The sequence below is a fragment of the Catharus ustulatus genome, chromosome 30 (genome assembly GCF_009819885.2).
Source record: "Catharus ustulatus isolate bCatUst1 chromosome 30, bCatUst1.pri.v2, whole genome shotgun sequence".
NCBI lineage: Eukaryota > Metazoa > Chordata > Aves > Passeriformes > Turdidae > Catharus > Catharus ustulatus.
Genome location: NC_046250.1, coordinates 4000262 through 4023379, shown reverse-complemented (window position 1 = coordinate 4023379; position 23118 = coordinate 4000262). Strand labels below are relative to the sequence as shown.

At 52.6% G+C, this 23118-nt stretch overlaps 1 protein-coding gene across 15 annotated transcripts; it reads right to left on the bottom strand.

Moving 5' to 3' along the window:
- Nucleotides 1-71: 71 nt before the first annotated feature.
- POLR3C (RNA polymerase III subunit C) lies at nt 72-23091 on the bottom strand. 15 transcript variants are annotated; one of them, XM_033083044.2, is made up of 21 exons: nt 23000-23066; nt 22624-22816; nt 21949-22204; nt 21414-21599; nt 21226-21314; nt 20861-20965; nt 20693-20785; nt 20538-20618; nt 19864-19915; nt 19721-19781; nt 19490-19640; nt 19144-19245; nt 18653-18702; nt 18419-18568; nt 16465-18340; nt 14467-14753; nt 13448-13589; nt 12629-12724; nt 12260-12414; nt 11455-12182; nt 5732-5938 (listed from the first exon to the last, which is right to left on the bottom strand). In XM_033083044.2, exons 2-15 carry the CDS (start codon nt 22768-22770, stop codon nt 18259-18261), a joined length of 1605 nt encoding a protein of 534 aa, XP_032938935.1. In that variant the 5' UTR covers nt 22771-22816; nt 23000-23066; the 3' UTR covers nt 5732-5938; nt 11455-12182; nt 12260-12414; nt 12629-12724; nt 13448-13589; nt 14467-14753; nt 16465-18258. The 15 variants fall into 15 exon arrangements, 10 of the variants coding, with proteins under 10 accessions (XP_032938935.1, XP_032938938.1, XP_032938946.1 ...); XM_033083047.2 differs by lacking the exon at nt 11455-12182 and having other exon boundaries at nt 16465-16583; nt 17968-18340; XM_033083055.2 differs by lacking the exon at nt 11455-12182 and having other exon boundaries at nt 23000-23091.
- Nucleotides 23092-23118: the final 27 nt, after the last annotated feature.

The following is a 23118-nucleotide window of genomic DNA, read 5'->3' as shown; positions in this document are numbered from 1 at the left end:
CTGGGGTCAGAGCACCTCTGGAACAAGAACCTGAGAGAAGATTGGAGGATAGAATATACCAGCAATCTGAAATCCCAGCTATGCAATGAAGGCCTGCTTCTGGAAGGTTCCTTGCGGCTTTTTGCACTTGGTGAAAACACAACTTGTGCCAGGGTGAGTGACCTCAGCACCTCAGCTTTTCCCCCCAAAATATCCCCTCCTCATTTCCCTGTAGCTGAGCTCAGATCCACTCCTCCCCTCTACTGGTCATCCAAGTGTCCATTCTGTTCCCCACACGCCATGGTGACCCCAGGGAGGTCCCTTTGCCTTTCTCCTGCCCCTCTCCAGCCTGAGGCCGCTCCTCTGCTCGCTCTCTCCGGTCTCATCCCGCACGGATCCTCTCCTCCCTTCCCCACCGGCTGCTGCCAAGGAAGGAGGACGCAGAGAGTCCCGAGTTCTGAGCCCTCCCCGCTACCCCTGGAGAGCCCTGGCTGCGCTCCACAGGGGGCTCGGACTTCCCAGAGAAATTGTCTGCTGGGCTCCCTTGGGTTACCTCAGCAATCCTCTCAAAAATGCCACCTCACTCCCCTTGACATCCCCTCGCATGTTCCTACACAAACAGTCCTTGTGTCCCCTCTAAATCACCCCGGGTTTACAGCTAAATGAACGGCATGAGCCTTGCCCAGTGCTCGTGATTCACCCACACAAAATCCAGAGCAAATGTTGGTTTGGATTAGGAACTTGAAACAACTTGGAAGTAAAAGAATTTACCTTTTTCTTCTGTTTATTTTTCTTCTTTTAGATGCTGGACTTGCCTCTGTCGATGTGTGCTGAGCTCTCGCTGCAGGGACTGCCAGGCCTGAGTGGCTGTGAGTTGGTGTTCTTCTCCCTGGGGAATCAGAAATTGTTATCAATTAGACCACACAAATGCTTTCTGAAACCTCTCCCCTTTCCTGCCCTGTGGTGGTACATCTTTTCTTTCTGCTGTTGAACGTACAGCAGTTCCCTGAGGTCATTTGCCCTGCCTCATTTCCATGCAGCTGCTAGCTGGGAAGAACTGGGATAACTTAGGGGAGACAGAGGGGAAGGTTTTCAGTTTCACCCAGATCCCAGATTTCCCAGGCAGTTAATCTCAGCAGGGAGGAAAAGAGGAGCCCTGCATCCCTCTCACTCACCCCACAGAATGGGCAGGACCAGGAGCCCTCCAGGGCAGAGCCCTGGTGCTGAAGCCTCCTGGCTTTGGCTGCTCAAACACCACAGCTTTTGGCAGAGATGGGAGGAGTGTCATGCTTTTTCCTGTCCTGAAAGAGAGGAGGCAAAGAAAATTAAGTCCACTGCAGAAGTCAGAGGGTCCCAGCTTTCGCGTTTCTACTCTGATTGGTCACTATGGGATTTTATCTAGGTGTCGCCAATTCAAATATAAAACTGCCTTTTCCCAGCATTTTTATGCCTAACTATTTCAGACATTAAAAGGATGCTCATTTTTCCTACTGCATTCTTTGCTTAATTTCAACAGAACCATTTTCCTCCCAGACCCCATTTGTCAGTTATTCCATCCTTTACCCCGGGACTTTGCACAAAGGAACACCTGGGCTGCTGCATCACGCAAAATCCCAGAGAGAAACCCATCCACAACCTGCCAGAGAGAGGTTCTGAGGCACTGCAGAACACAGAGAGCCGTTCATGCATTGTCAGGTCACACCAATTCTGTCACATCCACCTGAGCTGGGCAGGTGAGGCAAAGGCTCCCCTTCCCCCTAGGGAATCGCTCTCTGAGACCACAGATGTCCATCCTGGTGTCTTGGTTTCAAAGACAGGTATTTGCCGAGAAAGGCAGGAAAATCCCTCCCTGCAATGCAGAATGTAAACCCCCTCCCTCCTCATTATATAAATTCGGAATCGGGGACTCCCAGGCCAAGATATGGGGGGAAGGAAAAACAGCTCTTTGCTAATATATTTAACCAAACAAACAGAAACAGCAGCAGCTATAGAAATTACTGACAAAACAAAAACTGTAACTTAGTTTCTGTCTCTTTTTCAGTTGCAGACACCGTGTCTCTCTCTCTCTCTCTCTCTGCACATTAGGAGCTGGGTGCAGCCAAACGAGCGAGCTTAGCATGATAATGGGAAGAAATGCCACAGCAGAAAAAGTAGGAGAACCAACCCCACAACCCCCAAAACCAGGCCATCACCAGAAAACAACGTGAGAATGGCAAAATCAGCACGTTTTCTGCCAGAAAAAGAGTAATAATAGTAATCGGAACTGCCGGAGAAATTTAGGAGCATCACTTTCATATGATAAATACAGGCTCTGCCCATCCTTCCAGCCCAGGTGAAAACAGGAGGGAGAACTATAGGAAAAAAGCAGAGTCTCTTATTTGGGTGTATTTCCTAAAGACTATTCTGCATTGGATGCTCTGTGTGTTCTTTTAAAAAATTGATTGCTGCTAAACTGTCCCGGGCCCAGTTTTATCAGCCACAGCCAGGACCGGGTGAGCTACAGCTGCAGAGCCAGGGAGATGCAGGACCTCGGCACACCAAAGGTAAGAGAAGGGGAAGCGGGGTTTTTCTGCTTACCTGTATTTCAGTGCTGCTCCCCTTCAGAGCCGCGATTCTGGCAAGGTGACTTCCATTTTCTGAAGCCTGTGTCTCCTGGAGTCAAGGCTGGAAATCCTCACTTGGGATTTCCATGTCACATCTGGATTTGAAGGAAGCGGGTGCACACACAGATGCCCATTTCTGTGACAGGTCAGTCAGAAATCAAGCAACCCAGCAACTTGCTCCTCACTGCCCCACCTGGAAATACATTAAAAAGCAAAAAAAACCCAAACCAAATAACAGTTCACAAAACAGAGAGCTTAGTGCAGCTTCATCTTCATGTTCTGCCCAGGGATGGAGAGAAAGGAGGAAAGCTGTTCTTCCAGGTCTGCATCAAGCAGTTTGGAAAGAGCCAATATTGCCCTCAGCTGCAGCTGTGGCAGCCTCCCCCCTTCCTTCTGAGGGGCCAGAGGCACCCCACAAACCAAAAAGGATCGGCACTCACACCCACTGGAAGTACAGACATCTTCATGGTTCGTCTTTGGCCAAACAAACCCCAGGATGTTTTTGCTTTCCTGACAGGCTGGGCCAATTTCATTCCCATTTATCAAGACTACAGACCCTGTATGGCTCTGGGGTCAGAGCACCTCTGGAACAAGAACCTGAGAGAAGATTGGAGGCAAGAATCTACGAGCAAACTGAAATCCCAGCTATGCAATGAAGGCCTGCTTCTGGAAGGTTCCTCGTGGCTTTTTGCACTTGGTGCAAACACAACTTGTGCCAGGGTGAGTGACCTCAGCACCTCAGCTTTTCCCCCCAAAATATCCCCTCCTCATTTCCCTGTAGATGAGCTCAGATCCACTCCTCCCCTCCACTGCTCATCCAAGTGTCCATTCTGTTCCCCACAGGCCATGGTGACCCCAGGGAGGTCCCTTTGCCTTTCTCCTGCCCCTCTCCAGCCCGAGGCCGCTCCTCTGCTCGCTCTCTCCGGCCTCATCCCGCACGGAGCCTCTCCTCCCTTCCTCACTGGCTGCTGCCAAGGAAGGAGGACGCAGAGAGTCCCGAGTTCTGAGCCCTCCCCGCTACCCCTGGAGAGCCCTGGCTGTGCTCCACAGGGGCCTCGGACTTCCCAGAGAAATTGTCTGCTGGGCTCCCTTGGGTTACCTCAGCACTCCTCTCAAAAATGCCACCTCACTCCCCTTGACATCCCCTCGCATGTTCCTACACAAACACTTTTTGTGTCCCCCCTAAATTACCCCGGGTTTACAGCTAAATGAACGGCATGACCCTTGCCCAGTGCTCGTGATTCAGCCACACAAAATCCAGAGCAAATGTTGCTTGGGCTTTACGAACCTGAAATAACTTTGAAATACAAGAAATCACCTTTTTCTGCTGTTTATTTTTCTTCTTTCAGATGCTGGACTTGCCTCTGTGGATGTGTGCTGAGCTCTCGCTGCAGGGGACTGCCAGGCCTGAATGGCTGTGAGTTGGTATTCTTCTCCCTGGGGAATCAGAAAATATCAATTAGACCACAGAAATGCTTTCTGAAACCTTTCCCCTTTCCTGTCTTGTGCTGAATTTACAGCTGCTCCTGCATGTCATTTGCCCTGCCTCACTTCTGTTCTCTTCCTAGATGGGAAAAATTGGGATAACTTAGGGAGAGGACAGGTGACATTTTTAGCTGGATTTTTTCTGAAATTTCTAATTATACTGAAATTTTTTCCAATTCTCCAGTGACAAGAGCACAAACTCACACCTGTCAGCCAGTCAGGCCTGACAGTCACTGAGGGAAATCTGACTCAGTATTAATAAGTATCATTAATAAGTATCATCACCCCAGTCCTACAGCCTTGGCAAGTTCTTGCAGTGAATGGAGCCAAGTTCTAATGCTTAACCTGAATTTCTGTCAGCTTTTGTTACAAAGATACTGGACAGTACATTTAAAATTGCACAAAGAATAACAGGCACAGACCAAACCCAACCATCCCCATCATTGCTCCATCCCATTTTTGGGAGAAGCAGTGATAGAGTTGATAAATTCTCTCCTTCCATGCCATTCAGTCCTTTGCTGCACATCCCCAGAGAGGATTTACTCCACCTTTTGTTCCCGACAGCACCTCTCTCTCCAGCACAAATCCCGCTGGGCACAGACGCAGAAGGAGCGGACCTAAGGCCGCGGTTCCAGCAGGAGCTGCGATTCCGAGCTCCCTGGAATCCCTGGATTGCTCATCCCGGCTCTCGTGCCCGTCTCACCTCAGCCCGGACTCTCTGTCCTCAAAGGGAAACACGGCCTGATGGCACACGGCTCTGGCACCCCATTTCCTCTTGTTCCTGCTGACCTGCAAAGCCACAGGTAAACGCAGTCCCTCAGACCTTGCACCCCTGAACACCAGGAGAGCTGGAGTTTCACCCAGATCCCAGATTTCCCAGGCAGTTAATCCCAGCAGGGAGGAAAAGAGGAGCCCTGCATCCTTCTCACCGCACAGCATGGGCAGGACCAGGAGCCCTCCAGGGCAGAGCCCTGGTGCTGGAGCCTCCTGGCTTTGGCTGCTCAAACACCACAGCTTTTGGCAAAGATGGGAGGAGTGTCATGCTTTTTCCTGTCCTGAAAGAGAGGAGGCAAAGAAAATTAAGCCCACTGCAGAAGTCTGAGGCTCCCAGCTTTCACATTTCTGCTCTGATTGCTCACTGTGGGGTTTTATCCATGACAGGTGACACCTATTCAGAGTGTCCTTTTCCCAGCATTTTCATTCCTAACTATTTCAGACATTACATGGAAGCAGGACATTGGCACACCAAGGCTGAGAGCAGGGGAAGTGTAGGGGGAGAGCTGGAGAAGTGAAGGAGCAGGCATTGAGTTGCTCAGATTCATCAGTGCTGGGAACTTGGAGAAGAGGTGGTGCTGCATGCACCAAGGACAGAATGCCCGTGCCTTGGTTGTTTTCCTTTGCTCGTAACCCCGGGCTTCAGCCCCTCTCCAGAGGAGCAGAGAATTCCTCCAGGGTAAGAGGGACTCTGGTCCCACTGCAGGCATGTGTCCAGTAGAGGAGGGCAATTGTTGACAGGGCCTGAGCACGTGAAATCAAACCCCACAAACACTGCAATGCACTCCGTGAGCTGCAGCACCAAGTGTTCACAGCAGGCAGAGGCAGGAGGTGCACGCAGGACAGAGAAGCACCACTGCACTTGGTGTTTGTGCTTACCTGTGTTTTTGTTCTGCTTCCCTTCACAGCTGCTCTTCTGCCAAGGTCAGTTCCATTTTGAGAAGGCTGTCTCCCGTGTAGTCAAGGCTGGAAATCCTCACTTAGGATTTCCAGGTGACATCTGGATTTGCCAGGAAGCGGGTGCACACTGAGATGACCATTTCTGCGACAGGTCAGTCAGAAATCATGGAATCAGAAACTTGCTCCTCACTGCCCCACTTGGAAAGACATTAAAAAGAAAAAAAAAAAAAAAAAAACAACCTCAGAACAACCCATAAAAGACAGAGCTAAGTGCAGCTCCCTCTTCATTAACTAAAATATTAGGAACAAGATTGGAAGTTTTAAACGGAATAGATTCAGAAATATTAATGAATAAATTAACCAGTGCAACAAGTGATCTAAGAAAGCTAGATCAGCCCCTACGATCCTCTTTATTAGCACTAAAATCTAGCCAGTGACAAATCTCTAAAGTATCGCCAAAGTAGAAAAAAGTTACAGACCAAGACCATGAGTTAATAATAAAGGCACTTAATATGGCCCAGGAAAATGTGTCATTGGCTCTCAGGTGCATACAGGCACAATTATAGATGCAGTCAACAGTTGCTTTAGTAATAAGAGAAAGAAGTGAAGGTGCTTTTCCAATTAAAATTCGGAAAATTGTCTGGGACAATGCAAACAATTTAAAAAGAAAACTTCAATCCTGGTAGACTCTGGTAAATTTTACTTATGACCCTACCACTGAAATGGCTACTGCTTTTGTGCTTACTATACGTAATACCATGATTTACACTATCCACCCTATTATTGCATTAAAATTAAATCATAAAAAGGCAGTGCTCTATCCCTCGGAGCACAGAGCATGGGCCCGAATGATAAATGAGAAATGGCAAACTGTAAATTCAGAATCTTGTGCTACAAGGAAACAACTAGGGTTTATCTGTGAGAGTAACACAATTGATGCACAAGATATATGTCTGGATACTAAGCAAAGCATTTGCCACTTTGAGATTCATCCAGATACTAGTCAGGAAACTGTGCTTGTATATATTGGCTTAGGCTGTGTATGTTTAAGAACTGCTTGTGCTTCTGTAGAAACAGATGATAATGTAATCTTATCCGCTAAAAACCATTCTAACCTTTGTATTTGTAGTTTTGTTAAGATAGTTAGATGTGACTTTTCATATGTGACACCAGTTACATCCCAGCAGTTAATAAGATCTAATTACACAATATATCATAAATTATTACCTACACCCATTAGAATGAATCTTACACTAGTGAGGCAGCTAATGAAACAGCAAGACCTGACAGAAATCCTGAAAGAGATTCAAGAAAATAGGCAAAAGACGAGGATCCACCTTCCCGACCAGGGCCAGCGCCTCTGCCGCGACCCCCGCCCGCTCCGGCCGCCGCCACCCCCGCGCGGGGCTCGGGCGGCGATCGCGGCTGGGGCGGGGTGCGGTGAGCCGGGCCGGTGCCCCGCGCTGGGCAGACAGCGCTCCGCATCCTGTTAACCCCTTCGCCCACCCGCGCCGCGCACCGGCCCCACGGCCCGGCGGGGAATGGGGCGGGGGGTCCCGGCCGCTCCCTCTGCCCGGTACCGGAGAGCGGCAGCGCCGGGGACCCCGCCCGCCCGCCGGACAATAGCCGAGTTGAGCGCGGGGAGCTCCCCCCACGAGCCGGGACGAGCCGGGCCGGACCGGGCCAAGCGGGGCCGAGTCTCGCCAGCCCGCCGCGACTCCCGGAGTCCCCGGTGTCCCCCCCCCCGTACCTGCTCGCCCGGGTCCCGCCGCCGGTCCATGGCCACGCCGCGCCGGAACGGAGCGCCCCGCCCACGGCGGTGACATCATCGTCCCGCCCGGCCAATGGCACCGTGCCACGTCACGGGGCGGTCCCACGCCCTCCATTCAAACACGAGTGGGGCGGGGGGGGCGGAACCCTTGGCCCCGCCCGGGGCGCGCGGCGGGAGCGGGGAACACGAGAGGGGACAGGAGTGGGGACAGGAGCGGGGACACGAGAGGGGACAGGAGTGGGGACAGGAGTGGGGACACGAGACGGGACACGAGACGGGACACGAGACGGGACAGGAGTGGGGACACGAGTGGGGACACGAGTGGGGACACGAGTGGGGACACGAGTGGGGACAGGTTGTTCACACCTGGGTGGTTCGCACGTGGGTTGTTCACACCTGGGTTGCGTGGTTCACACCTGCGTGGTTCAAGCGTGGTTTTTTCACACGTGGGTGATCCACACGTGGGTTTTCCTCGAGTGGGTTTTACACGCGAGTTTTTTTCCACGCGAGTTTTTTCCACGCTTGGGAAACCCACGCGAGTTTTTCACGCGTGGAAAACCCACGCGAGTTTTTCCACGCGAGTTTTTTCCACGCGAGTTTTTTCCACGCATGGAGAACCCACGCGAGTTTTTCCACGCGAGTTTTTTTCCACGCGAGTTTTTTTCCACGCGAGTTTTTTCCACGCGAGTTTTTTCCACGCGTGGAAAACCCACGCGAGTTTTTTTCCACGCGAGTTTTTTCCACGCGAGTTTTTTCCACGCGTGGAAAACCCACGCGAGTTTTTTCCACGCGAGTTTTTTCCACGCGAGTTTTTTCCACGCGTGGAAAACCCACGCGAGTTTTTTCCACGCGTGGAAAATCCACGCGAGTTTTTTCCCACGCGTGGAAAATCCACGCGAGTTTTTCCACCCGAGTTTTTTCATGTGTGTGGGCGGTTCCCACGTGGGCAGCTCACCTGTGGGCCGCTCACCCGTGGGCACCTCACCCGTGGGCAGCTCACCTGTGGGTAGCTCACCCGTGGGCAGCTCACCTGTGGGTGGCTCACCCGTGGGCACCTCACCTGTGGGTGGCTCACCCGTGGGCGGTTCACCCGTGGGTGGTTCACCTGTGGGCGGCTCACCTGTGGGTGGTTCACCCGTGGGCAGCTCACCCGTGGGTGGCTCACGTGTGGGTGGTTCACGTGTGGGCAGCTCACCCGTGGGCGGTTCACCTGTGGGTGGTTCACCCGTGGGTGGCTCACCCGTGGGCAGCTCACCTGTGGGTGGCTCACCCGTGGGTGGCTCACCCGTGGGAGGTTTACCCGTGGGCAGCTCACCTGTGGGTGGTTCACGCATGGGCAGCTCACCTGTGGGTAGCTCACCTGTGGGTGGCTCACCCGTGGGCAGCTCACCCGTGGGCGGTTCACACGTGGGCAGCTCACCTGTGGGTGGCTCACCTGTGGGTGGTTCACGCGTGGGTGGGGCATTGCTGGAAAAGCGCCCGAGTTCCCGGCAGCCCCATCCCCTCCTCCTGCTGCCAGCGCCTGCCAGCTTTGTCTTGCCGACGCTGCCGAGCCAGCGGGGAGCTCTCCCTGAACGCTGGGGATCGCTGTCCGGACACCCCAGGGTGCCAGAACAAAGCACACCCCAAAAATCCCCCATCCCCAGCGCTGGCTGCTGCCAGAAACCTCCCCAGTAACCCCAGAGACCCCCAGGCACAGCCGAGGGCTTCAGCCCCTTCCCCGAAGTTCACCCAGGGCGGAGCATTGCCCAGAGGATCCCGGCTGGATGCTCTGCCCGCCCCCGCCCTGGCCAGGTGGGCACCGGGACACGCTGGGTGCCGTGGGCAGCATCTCCCTGCAGCTTCCTCACCGCACCGGCAGTGTCACCTCCCAGCACAGCACCAGCCCCAAACCTGCCTCGGGTGTGGCTGCAGCCTCGGGCTCCTCCTGGCAGCCAGGGATGAGCTTGCTCAGGGCAGGTGAGCAGCGCCTGGGCTGTCCCAAAGCGCACACAGATCCCTCACGGATGGGATCCAGGGCTGCATCCCCCCATTCCCAGGATGGGAGATGTGTCTGAGCTCACAGCCCTCAGCCAGGGATCAGCCCCGACACCAGGAGCCTGCCTGGCACACGGAATGTCCCTTGCACGGGTGCCATCCCTTGCACAAGGAGCATTCCTTGCTCTGGGAACTCCCCTGTGCTGCTCAACTCCCCAGAGCTGCTCTGCCCCGTGTCTCCGGCCGCTCCGTGTCCCAGCCCCGTGGGAGGAAGGTCCCTCTTGCACAAGCAGGGATGGCTGGGGCTGGAGTTGAGCTGCACACGAGGAGCGCGGTTTGTCCAGCCAGGCACAGAATCCCCTCTGTGCCCGTGAGTGGGGTCTGGGGGCTCCCCAGGAGGGGACGGCAGCCCTGGGTGCTGTGCTGCCCAGGTGGGTCAGAGGAGTCACCCACCTGCAGTGCCAGCTGCTCTGGGGACACTGTGAGGGGACAGAGAGTGACTGTGGCTCAGCAGCAAGGCCACCAGTGCAGCCCAACCCTCCCAGTGCAAGGGGGAGCAGCAGGGACCCCAAAACCTGCACAACGCTCCCCTGGCAGCCCCTGGCCGGGGATGTGGCTCCCAGGTGCTGTGACAGGGACTGTGCAGCCCCTGGCACTGACCTGGTGTTGTGCTGAGCCCTCCCCACCCCCAGCCGGTGACAGCTGATGAAACCTGAACGCCTCACCTGGATTTTCCTGCCAGGCCTGAAGGGCAGAGCAGGAGAGGGCGGCTGTGACCCAGCCCAGGAGAATCCCCAGTGCCAGGGCTGCTGCTGGCAGGGCTGTCCTGTCCCACCCCCCCTTTCCCAGCAGCTCCAGCCCCCTCTGCGACGGGGACATGCAGGACACGGCCAGCACAGCTCCTTGCACCCTTCTGGGCTCCACCCAGCACCTCTGGCACCCCAGGTCCTTCCCTGGTGCCACAGGGCTGCCACGAGCCCAGTGGGGCAGCAGGACACACGGACACGGGGCACTGGCCCTTTCTGTGGCAGAGCAAGGTGACAGAGAGGGGACACTCTTGTCCTCAGGATGGTTATCGGCATCTCCCTCGGCTCAGGCCGGGTGCCACGGCCCTGCCAGGCTGGTGCTGGCTCACCCATAGGCACTGTGGGGGCTGTGCTGTGCAGAAACGCCAAAATGGCCACGGACCCCCCCCGCCCCGGGCATCCACACCCCCGAATGCCCTCAGGCCTCTGCACAAAACCCCACTGAAAACCCCCAAACCCCCAGAAACGCCAAGGGGAGGCTCCAATTGCTTCATCCGAGTCCTCCCCAGAGCCCCCGAGGTGCAAAGTCAGAGGGGATGAGCACCACGTGCACCCACTGGGGCTCTCCGGGGGTTTCAGTCCTGGGTTCTCCTGGGGGGGCTGTGCTGGGCCAGGCACCAAGGAGGGGGGGGAATGAATTGTGCCCTGGGATCCTTCCCCCAAAGGCTGTGGGGGTGCCAAGTGCAGGGTTCAAGTCCAGAGGTTTGAGATCAGCAGAGCTCCTCTCGCCCTCTTTAGTTCGGCGTCTCTGTGTCACCGCTTGTCCCCATGCCCTGGGGGAGCCACGAGTGGAGGGGCCGGGGTTTGGCACGGCAGGAGCCCCTCACCCAGCCCCCAGCACCCACTGGAGTCCAGTAGCAGGTCCGGGGTGGCCCCCATGGGTGCCAAGGGTGATGTCAGCACAGCCCGAGCCCCCCCCCGAGGAGTCTGTGACACTTTGGCCAAGGAGGGGACCTGACCTTGGCATCCAGCTCTGGTGCTGCCCAGAAAGCAGAAAACCCCTGGGGCTGCTCCCCTTCCTCCTCCTTGCTGCTTTTTCCTTTTCTCTTAATTTCTTGGGGCTTTTCTTTTCGTTTCTTTTTTTCCCCCCTAATTTTTCCCCCCTCTCCTGTTGGTTTTTTTTTCCCTTCTGTTTAAATATCAAACGAAAGAGGAATACCCAGCGATGGGAGCTCTGGAGCCGGGGGCCAGGCTGCTGGGAGGGCAGTACAGGGTCCCGGGCTGGCTGCTGGGGGCGTTGCCGGGGGTCTGGGGGTGGGAGTCCTGTTGGCTTTGGGGCGGAACAGGCTGCCCTGCTGCGTGGAGGTGCTGTGGGAGAGCGGGGTGTGCTCGGGCTCGCCCGAATCGCTCTCGGTGTAGCTGTAAGCCTGTGCCCGGGAGATGCCCTTCTGGTGCCCCAGGTCCACCTCGTACTCGCTGTCACTGCCCTGAAAAACGGGATGGAGGATGTGGTGACAACCCCAAAATTCAATAGGGTCAGGCTCTGATCCAGCAATGGGATGGGAGCTGGACCAGGGGAGTTCGGGAGGAATTCCCACATGAAAAGGGAGGCCGGGCACTGGAAGGGGCTGCCCGGGGAGGTTTGGGGTCCCTGGAGCTGTCCTGGACTCAGGGCTCTGGGCTGGGGACAAGGTGGGGATGGACACAGCTTGGATTCGGTGATGTCAGAGCTCTTTTCCAGCCTAAACGGTTCTGTGATTTCCTGGTGCTTTCCCAGTGCTCTTTTGGGAATGCTGGCAAGCACATCCCCAAAGTATTTAAAGGCTGGGACGGCTGCAGCATCACTGGGGGGTTTCTGCCTCTTGCTAAAACAAAATAAAACCTCATACATAGTAACAGAACATAATCGTCCTTCTAGACCACAACAGTTGATGACAGTTCAATTTCCTGCATAAATAAAATGAGAAGAAAATCAGAACCCATAAAACATAACCCTTATCCACCGCACACAACTTTCGGCTCACCTGCCACCGCTCTTGTCTCGAGTGCCCAATTACACCACGGCTCTCTGTGTTCCCCAGGAACCTCAAATATCGCCCTGCCTGACGAAATCCCCGGTCCCTGGCCGCTCTGCGCCCAAACTTTGGTGATGAACTTCACCACGCCGACCGGCCGGGACCTGGGAAAAAAAACTCCAGCCAGGGAGGAAATTAAAAAAAAAAAACCCTGGCTGGGGAATTTTTATTCTAAATTTTAAATTGGTTGAAAAGCCAACCGGTCACCACACACACTCCCACAGGCATAAGCTAGCAGTGGCAGACAGATGCAAACTCTCACACACAGACATAGACAGGCACACAATCTTCAGCTGGTAAGCAGACTGCAACCCTTACCTGAAACAGTACGCTGAATAGGACGCTGGTCCTCAACATCGAGGGATAGGTTCCGTGAAAAGTGGCGGCTGAGAACCGGAAATCTGCCTCGGGGACCTGTGAGACAGAAGTGGGAGGCCAGTGAGTGGTTACCTGAGAGCTAAGAGACAACACTTAAATGATCGCTGTATTTAACACTATTTTCTTCACTGAATCTTCAAAGTCTCTGCTTTAGATACCCAAAAGCATCTGCTAAAAAGCAAACTAAGATAAGGTGAAACATCCTCTGCATTAAAATGAGAGGAAAACCCTTACCCCAGCTGATTCCCAGAGAGAGAGAATGGAGGCCACTAGCAAAGACTGCGGTTAATATACCCCTGATTGGGACCACCCCTGGTTTGCAGGAAAAGGAGGAGCAAATCCCACAAGGTATAAAAGGCCTCAGAATAACTGTGGCTGTTTGGCTCCTCAGACTTGAATTTGAGGTGAGGAAACTCAACAAGAGAAAGGTAAGTAATTTTCAATATAAAATAACACTTTACAAGAAATGGAAACATGTTCCTTTTTGCAGCAAGTACATTCAGGAAAAGGGCAAAAATTGGGTCTGAAATAAAACTTTGTGTTTCAGCAGCATAACTAGATATCATAGAAAATTTATTAAATGGTATAATTAGTCCTTAGTGAATGCAAAAAAAAAACCCACTACACGTGTGGCTAATTAGGGTGGACAAAAATAGGAATAAGAACAATGGTGTAAGAGTCACAGAGATGTCTATTAAGGGCTATCTATGTTTAAAAAAACTAGGAAAAATAGTAAATTCTCTGTGAAGCAAATCTCACCTGCCCAGTTCCACGATATCATTTGGGAAGAGGCATTTTGCACTGTCAAAGGCAGCCGGGGTTCTAAGTGGTTGCAGCTTGCGTCTGGGAGAAATCCTGGTCCGCTTGGAATTTTAGCAGGCAGAATCCCAGTCTGTGAGAGCTAAATGAACGCCATGTGTTGGGCAGGAGGTGCAGAGCCTCTAGGGATAAAAGTTTTGGAGTGTCAGAAATCCCAGAGACAGAGCGGGAGGGAAAGGAGAGGGGAAAGGGCTGGGACCCTTTAAAAATATTGCCTACCCCGTTCACATGGATTTTCTCCAACCCCTGTGTTTGCTGGAGCCAAGCCTCCGGTGCCTTCCCCGGCTTCGGTCCTGGTTGCTGTGATTTTTCGCCGGCCGTGGCCCCAGCCGCCCCGCTCCAGCTAACACACCGCACTCCGTTTCCCTGTGCCATCCCCGTCCCCACTCGTGCTAACACACCGCACTCCGTTTCCCTGTGCTATCCCCGTCCCCACCCGTGCTAACACACTGCACTCCGTTTCCCTGCTCGGTCCCCGTCCCCACTCGTGCTAACACACCGCACTCCGTTTCCCTGTGCCATCCCCGTCCCCACCTGTGCTAACACACCGCACTCCATTTCCCTGTGCTATCCCCGTCCCCACCCGTGCTAACACACACACCGCACTCCGTTTCCCTGTGCCATCCCCGTCCCCACCTGTGCTAACACACCGCACTCCATTTCCCTGTGCTATCCCCGTCCCCACCCGTGCTAACACACTCACCCACTCCGTTTCCCTGTGCCATCCCCGTCTCCACCCGTGCTAACACACCGCACTCCGTTTCCCTGTGCTATCCCCGTCCCCACCCGTGCTAACACACCGCACTCCGTTTCCCTGTGCCATCCCCGTCTCCACCCGTGCTAACACACACACCGCACTCCATTTCCCTGTGCTATCCCCCTCCCCACCCGTGCTAACACACACACCGCACTCCATTTCCCTGTGCTATCCCCCTCCCCACCCGTGCTAACACACTCACCGCACTCCGTTTCCCGTGCCATCCCGGTCCCCACCCGTGCTAACACACCGCACCGGGTGCCGCCGGCCCGCGCTCCGTGGGCCACGTGTGGCCGGGCAGTTGCTCATTAGGTTCAAACAAAAGCCCCTTCCGGCGGTTCCGGGGCCGGGCTTCGCCCCCCGACCGCTCTAGGTTTGGAGGACCAAATCTCGATTCCCTCTCTAGACAGTTTCTCGACTAGGAAAGGGAGTGAGGGAGGCCCTGACATAGTCGAGATACCAAGAGCAAGCTGAAGATGACTGTTTCTGCTGTGGGGAAAAAAAAGAGTTAAAATTAAAATTTATGGTAAATACTAGAATAAAAAGAACTTGTGTAGTAAATATTACAAAAAGGTGTAATGCGTATAGTAACACTGTAAAAAAAAATAGCAAGGACAAGGAAAAAGAGTTTAAAGTTCCTATCATTGAAAGTGTAGTAATTATGAATGAAACCAAAGTGTAAAAAAATGTCTTACCGGTTCTTAAGATAAATAATAACATTGGGTTTTATTAATAACAGTAAACCATTTGACTCACTAGGTAAAAGTGTGGAGTGTGTACAAGGTAGTAAAAAAATATATAAATGCTAGATGTGAAATTGTGTGCAAATAGTAGAAGAGATCAAAGTTCTAAAAAAGAAATAATTCTTTGCAGTCTATCAGTTCTAAGAAATGCAGCGTTATTTTAAATAATGATCAAATGTGTGAGTGTATAGCTGTGCTTCGCAAGTACTGTCATCCTGACTGCCCAGGCAGCACCTGGAATCTGGCTGCTTTAGCATGTAAGCTGAGCTAAATACTCATGTAGAAGAGCAGCAGTGGAGTGTGCTGCCCTAAGTGAATCATAAAAATCACAAGATAACAGAATGTGCTGAGTTGGGACACATCAAAGTCCAACTTGTGTTGCTGTACAGGACACCCCAACGTTCCCAGCACATACTGAAAGAGTTGTGCAAACTTCTTAAATTCTGTTAGGCTTGGTGCTGTAACCATTTCCCTACAAAGCCTGCAAGGGCCTGTAGCCCCCGTTTTCTCTGGGTAGAAAATGTTTTCCTGACATCCAGCCTAATCTCTCCTGAGATTTTAACCACTCCCAGCTTCATGCTGTTGATGTAAAACAGTCCTGGCTTTTGTGTAAGGTTTGCACTAATTTGCCAAGTCTTCTGTAAGTGCAATACCACAGATAAAAGTGAATAAATGTGATGTGCCCCCTGTTCTAAAGACACCCTCCCTAAGCAGGGAGGTAAAACCACATGACCCACTGTGGTTCCTTCCAACCCATTCTGTGGTTCTGTGATTCCTTGAAATGTTTTAATGTTTACAGAGGGTGTGTTTAGAGCACAGTAACATCAAGTACTCTGTAAGCACATCAAACTGATGTGGCTTATCCTGAAAACCAAATTAATGCAATAAACAAACAATGCTGAGGCAAAAGTTAGCAGTGGCTGCCCCTGGTGAGGCTGCATAAAACAAACTGTTATAAGAAGAATTTAAGAAACTGCAGTTGAAAGTAAGAAAGGATTCTGGAGTGTCTACTAGCAGAGTGAAAGAAAAAACATAGAAAATACTGTATTAGCATGACACACCTGTTACATAAAAATTGTAATGGCTAGTTTAAAAGAAAGTCACTTCAGCAGCTTTTCTATGGTAGTTAAAATTCTAAACAATTAGTGCTGTTAAGTTCTCATTTTTAGTATTCTTTTATGTGTATTAAATTACTGTTTTCAAATGTCTTACGCCTCAGTGCTTAGGCAGCCTGCCTGTTTTGTGTACAGACAAGAACACTAGCAGCTGACTTTGAGCTTTTGCATCTGAGAACAAGATCAGGACAGTTTCAGTCAGAAAGTTCTCATATTCTAGTCTTAACCTGTAACTTATATAATAACTTTATTTTGTAAATGAGAATTTCTAGTGCCTGTTGAATGAAAAATACCGAGGAAATAGTAAAAATCCACAACTGAAAGGTATCAAAGACAATTTACCTGAAAATTAGCAAAAAAAGAGTGTCCATATTGTACTGAGTTGTGGTGGCGTCATTCCCATGGTGGGTATCTCCCATTTGCATTATGTGCCCAATGTAAAAGAAATGAACATAAGGAAACTGTTAAGGAAACACAAGGAAAAATCAAAATTGATAATCATAATTGATAACCATAACTGGTGGGAGTTACTTGAGAATGGAACAAGGGGGGGAAAAACACAAAAAGCAAAGTGAAGGTATTGGCAAAAGAGTGCCGTGCTGTTACTGCTGTACCTCGGACTGGAATATTAGAGCTAAAAGTTAAGACAAAATTAAGAAACGCTGCCAAAAGAAAAAGACAAAGTGGGGGACCCCAGGATGTTCTCTCTGCTGCCGAGAAGATTAAACAAACCTCGGCTACTGATAGCAACCCCGTAGGCCTTGAGGGAGGGATGAAAATGGTCATGGGATTCATCTTATTGCTAATTATGATAAAAGGAAATAGTGCTGATCCTTGTTCCAAGTGTTACCAGACAATTAGGTACGGACGAACGGTATCCACCCTTGCCTTCCACATGCATGTCAATTTGGCCTGCTATAGTAAGGACAACTTAGAAACCTGCACTATCATAGAGAAAAGTTACTGGGTAGCGCCCCAGTTTGGGAAAAAGGAGGGTGGGCTCCATCAGCATACCAGAGTTGCCCAGTAGGAGCATACCGAACCCAGCCGGACGCACACACACATTCAGACACACTCTCACACTGAGTCACACTCACACGTACTTGGATTCTCTCATACACTCAAATACACCTGGACAAACACACACACATACTCTTGCACACTCGCACACTCAGGTGCGGTCGGACACCCTGAGACACATGCACACTCACACTTGGACACACTCAAACACATTCTCACACACTCACTAACACTCAGAAACACTCGATCACACTCACACCACTATTGCTGGGACTGGGCTCCTGCCTGCTATAATTCTGAATGGAGCAGGATTTCTCCTGGACCCAAGCTGCCACCACTTAGAACCCTGTCTGCTTTTGGAGTGCCAAATGCCTCCTCCAAACTGATATCAGAAAACTTGGGTGGTGAGGTTTTTTTTAGAGGGAAAATGGTCAGGGGCCTGTGCCTGGGATCGAGCTTCTGCCTGCTAAAATTTCTGTTCAACCTCCCCTTGGGTTTTACAGAGGGTGGCAGACTCTGCCCTTAAGAGTCCAATGTTTACTTTTAACATTCATCCTACAGCTGAATAGTTTAGGTAGCAGAGATTAGAATAAGTTCTTGGACCCAATACAGGCTTTGTTCCACAAAGACTGACAGAACTTCCTGAGATAACACACAGTGCCCCTCAGGACACCTCAGCAGGTTTTTCTGCAGCAGCACTCATCAGTCTGGAGGGGAACTGACAGCTGGTCAGCTCCTGGAGCAAAATGGGCTGCTGGACAGAGATGCTGTGACCAAAAATGATGAGAGAGGAGGAAGATGTGTGTGTCCCCATGTGTCTTGTACCTTCTGTGTATCTCCCATGTCCCGCATGTCCTCCTGTGTGTCCGTGTCCTGTGTTTCACCATGTGTCCTGCATCCTCTGTGTGTCCCTATCCATATCCTGTCCCCTGAGTCTTGTGTGTCCATGTCCCCTTGTCCTGTGTCCCCGCATCCACTTGACAGACAGGCGCGTTAGCAACTGCCGCTTTATTCTCCTCAGTAGCACAAGCATTGTGGGCAGAGGCATCTGGTTCCTGTCCCCATCCATATCCTTGTCCTTGTCTGTGTCCGTATCCTTGCTCCTGTCCTGTTCCCTCATGGCCTCTTCATGGTGCTCTCGATGAATGACTCCAACACAAAGATGGTCTCATCTACCTGGTTCTCACTGGCATCGATCCTGGAGACAGACAGTGATGGGCAGCTCCCCACAGGGTCCCTAACCCCCTTCTCCATCCCCGTTTCCATTCCCCCTCACTTGTTGACGTTGCGTTTCAGGTTTTCGAGCTGCTGCCGCTCGGGACCTGTGATCATCTCCTCAACCTCGTGCAGCTGTGCTGCCTCAGCACCCGTGGCCTGCATGGAAGCCAGAATGGCTTCCACACGCTGGGACTTCTCCAGGAGCCTCCTAGGAGGGAACATGGACACGTGGACATGGCAGTGGCAGCTCTGGTCCCCCAGCCACCAGGCCACCCCCAGCCACAGCACTCACTTGTTCTCCCGCATCTCATACTGCCTTCGCTCCATCAAGTTAGCCACACTCTGGGGAAGAAACAGGTGAGTACCTAGCACAGGTGTGTTGGGGAGCACTGAAGAACCCCATGTGGGGACAGTGGCATAGTCACTGCCACCTCTGTGGCATCACAAGGAAGGGGGCTGTCACACCTGGATCCTGGAGCAGGAAGGAGCTCTGCAGGGACAAGAACCGGGTGATCCCCCCAGCCCAGGTGTACTAGGGGGCACCAAGGGACCTTACGCTCCCAAAAACCCAGTGCGGGGACACACAGAGGACAGTGCTGCTGCCATCCCTGTGGCATCGGGAAGGATGGGGTTGTGACAACGGGATGTGGCACTTCCAGGACTGGGGGCTGCAACAGTTCCCTGGAGCAGGAGCTAGCAGCAGGGCCTGGATTCCCTGGGAATTAGTGCACAGACAGACCGGGATCTGTGATACTTGGGGCCCAGCAGGTCCCTGGGATTCACCTTGTAGCATCTGTGAAGCAGCATCCGAGCAGCAGCCATCACGTTCACTGTGTACAGGTAAAAGGTGCGGGATGGAGCATGGTCCGGAGTCTTGGGAATCTCCTGTGGAGAGACAGAAATGTTGGGAACTGAGTGGAGGCATCCCCTTCCCCAGAGGTGTCCCTGTGTTCCCTCCTCTGCAGGATTCCCCCTCCCCAAAGGTTGCCCGTGCCCAGGTAGGACCACGTGGAAGTGCCCAGAGGTGCCCGCCACCTGGATAGCTGTTACACCTGGGGAATCTCTGGGATCCCAGAGCTCCCTTATCTGTGGGGACACCAAGTTCCCCAGGATCCTGGAGATCCCTCACCTGCAAGGACACCAGGTTCTCTGAGAGCATCCTGTAGAGCATGTCCTTGGCTTCCTTGGCTGGGATCATGGCGAAATCCTCCACTTGCTTCTGCTCCAGGTGCTTCTTGCGCAGGAGCAGGCGGAATATCCTGGCGCAGCGGGAGCCAAACCTGTGCAGGAGGAGTGGGATGAGGGAGGGATGTGGGAAGTGGCTGGGAGGAGCCCAGGATGCTGCGGGTCGAAACATCACCTCTCCTCCACAATGGACTCCAGGGTGGCCGTGGCCAGGGACACCAGGGCTTTGTGCAGGTCTGTAGGGGCTGAGGTAAAGGATAATTCCAGAGTTTGGGAATGTTTCCGGCCTGGGAACACCAAGTTCCTCACAAAGGATACTGACGGTGTAGGTGCCCCCACCGCTGTCCCCCGACTTCCCCACAAACTCCAGCTGCAGGGAGAGAAAACAGGGAAAAGTTCAGGACATCCCCTGAAGGAAGGAAAATTGGCGATTTCTTTTTCTTAAAAATCTGGAGTAGGAAGAGTAAGAAGATTTTGGGGAAAAAAGATCTGGGACTTTAACAGCCTAAAAACATGGCCAGGTCTTAGCTGACTCTTCCAGGGGCTTTGAAATATCTTTAAGAGCTCTTAAACATACATCTTCAGTGTCAGAATTTTAGGTAGCTTTAATGACTTTGAAAATACTTCATTATTTTTTAAATAACTTTGGTACCTTTTAATAGCTACAGTATCTTTTACGTATCTCTCCGGTATCATTGATATTTGTTAACTAAGTTATATATCTGTTAAATAACTCAAATATTTTAAATAACTTCAGCATCTGTTAAAAATCGTCAATGTCTGTAAAATAAATTTAATACTTGATAAAAAAATTCAATATCTGTTCAATAACTTTAAAAATCTTCAGCATCTGTCAAAAACCTTTTTTAACTCTCAGTAACACATGTTTTACCCTCAGATAGACAGAGAAACAATAGAGGAATCATGGAATTGACAGAGACTGGAAAAGCCCTGGGGTCTCCCCAGCCCTGTGTCCAGTGTCCCACGCTCACCGGATCATCGGCCAGGAGTGCCAGGTACTGGTCCAGAACCTGCTTCCCGATGTTGTACCCAGCTGGAAGAGATCGGAATATCTACAGCAGAAAAAACAAGGGACATCAAGGGATTCCAAGGGATACCAGCTTCCCAGGGGCTTCCAAGGACCCACCTCATTGGAGGAGAGCGGCTGCGTGTGGGATGCACCCGAGGCTGTGGTCACCTCGCTCATGCGCAGCATTGTCCGCACCACCTCACTGCTGGTCTGTATTAGGAAAACTAGGAATTAGAGTGGCAAGAGCTCAGTTCCAGAGTGGGAATGGAGGTAGGAGCCACAGACCTGGTCCATGCGGCTGGCCACGGCACTGACCAGAGCCTGGTCACGGAAGTGCTGATGGAAGCGCTCCAGGTTGACTTGCCAGTAAATGCCATCGTCTGGGGGAGTCTTGAGGGGGGCAAGGACAAAAAGTGAGGGCAAGGGGGGAAAGAAAACGGATGGAAATGGGGCAGGAAACTAAGGAACAGGAGACACAAAACTGAGAGATGGGAGCCAGAAAAATGAGGAAAAAGAGCCATAAAAAATGAGGGAAAAGGGGACCACCTGGTTTCCTTAGAACACGTTTGGGAATATGGATCCCACCCTTCCCGTGTCCTGATTCGCAGGCCAGAGTACCGAGAGCACCATCACTCCAGCATTCCCAGTACCTCTGAGCTTCCTCCCTCCTGCTTCTGCCTTTTGGCCTTGTGCTCCCCCTCCTCTTCCTCATCACACGAGTGTCTCCGCTTCCCTTTCCCTGTCAACCCAAGATACTATTTCCCATCAAAACCGCCACTGTGGCCTCAACACGTGGCTGGGTGCTGCCTGAGGCTCCCCAGGTCCCAGGGGCTCTCACCGATAAGGCTGAGCCGAGGCACGGTGTACATGTCCTTCTCGGCAATGGCCAGGGCTGGCGCAGGGGGTGGAGGCGCCTTGGTGTTCCGGGGGCTTTCCGCGACTATTGGACACCTCTGGATGAAGTGGGTATCTGCCAGGCGCACAAAAGTGCTGGACACTTCTGTGTAATCCATGGTTTTCCCATCTAGGTGGGAGGACAGACACAGTGGATGGATCTGGGATGCTCCTGAGGCTTCAGAGAATGTGGTCATGCCGTCCTTGCTGCCATGGTGAGCACCCCATAGACCCTTTGGGACCACAATTCACAAACCCAATCCCAAATCCCTGTTTTTTAAGAAGCTTCCCACCCTCCGTGGTCTCCACTAGCCTGTCCAAGCCCAGATCCTGGATGCTCCTGAGGCTCAGGAGTACACAGTGACACCATGGTCACCGCCCCAGCCTGGCTGTGAACACCCAATGGTGCCTCTGGTCCCATGCGCTAACTAAACCCACCCCCAGATCCCATTTTTTTGAGGGAGGAGCTTCCTTCCCACCTTCCATGGTTTCAGTGAGGCGATCAGCGACCCTGGCAACAGCACAGCTCATAGGAAGGTGCCCGTGAAGCAGAAGCTCCTCCACCAGCAGCTCCCCCGGGTCCCCATAGAGTGTCTTGGCTGTGTAGATGTAGCGGGGGTAGCGCAGGAGCCGCAGGATCCGCTTGCTCTGTGCCTCATATTCCACAGACCCCCGGGGCTGCACCTCATACCGGACCAGGTTGTGCTGGATTAGCACACAAAGGGCCTTTTTCACCTATGGGTGAGAGTGGGAGGGTTGGACTCCGCCTTTTAATGGTAATTAAAAGACTGGCTCTGGCCCAGTCTTCCTGGGTGTTGCCTCCCTGCCCAGACCTCAGTTTTCTTAGGGAGAATCAGAATCTCCCTGCTCCTTCAAAGATTAGTTTTACAGGGAAATACAAACCACCTAATCCATTAAAATCTTCCCCCCTGATTTATTAAGAATTCCTTGTCCTACGCCAGGTTTTCCCTGCAATCTGTCCCTGCTCCTGGACTCTATCCCCGCCTTTGCTCACTACGGAGCATTAGTGTCTCTCCTTCTTCCTAAATTATTCAGAGACACACGCACCTCTCACTCCTGATTTATCTCATTAAAAATTCCCTTCTCCAGGTTTTCCTCCCAGTCTCCCCTTCCGAAACCCTCCCATCGCGTACCTGATCCAGGAGCAGCCCGGTGTCCCCTACCAGAAGCCGCAGCGGCCGCGGTCCTGTCCGGAGCAGGGAGTTCCCGACTTTCTCCACGATCTCCCCGAAGTGCTCCCGGAGCAGGAGGGAGCAGAGCCGTAGCTCCGCCTGCGTCATCCCGGCGGCTCCGGAATCCCAGGAATGGAGCGGGGGGAAATAACAACTGTGTGGACAGAGAGGGCACAGATGCTGACCCTGTTGCAGAGGTCCTGTACCCCTCCCAGGGGAGGATCAGCCTTCAGACGGGGAGTCCCCGTGTTCCCCCAGGTAAGATTTTCCCCGCCGTGCCCTCCCACGACTGGGACCCCCCACCCCGTCAGGGGTCCCGGTGCCCCGCCGCTCTCACCACCAGGCTTGGCCTAGCCCGCCGCCACGACAACGGCCACCTCCTGTGCCCGCTTCCTGCCGCGCCACTTCCGCTTCCCATTTGGAAGCCACCCGGTTCCCATTGGGAGGCTTACGCCA

Coding starts and splice junctions, on each gene's coding strand:
- POLR3C (XM_033083055.2), bottom strand. CDS start 22,770: ATGACGCAGGCGGAGCTACGGCTCTGCTCCCTCCTGCTCCGGGAGCAC. Junction 19,246..19,489: donor AGAACCTGGTGTCCTTGCAG/GTGAGGGATCTC, acceptor GTCTCTCCACAG/GAGATTCCCAAGACTCCGGA. Junction 18,703..19,143: donor TGCTTCACAGATGCTACAAG/GTGAATCCCAGG, acceptor TTTCTTCCCCAG/AGTGTGGCTAACTTGATGGA.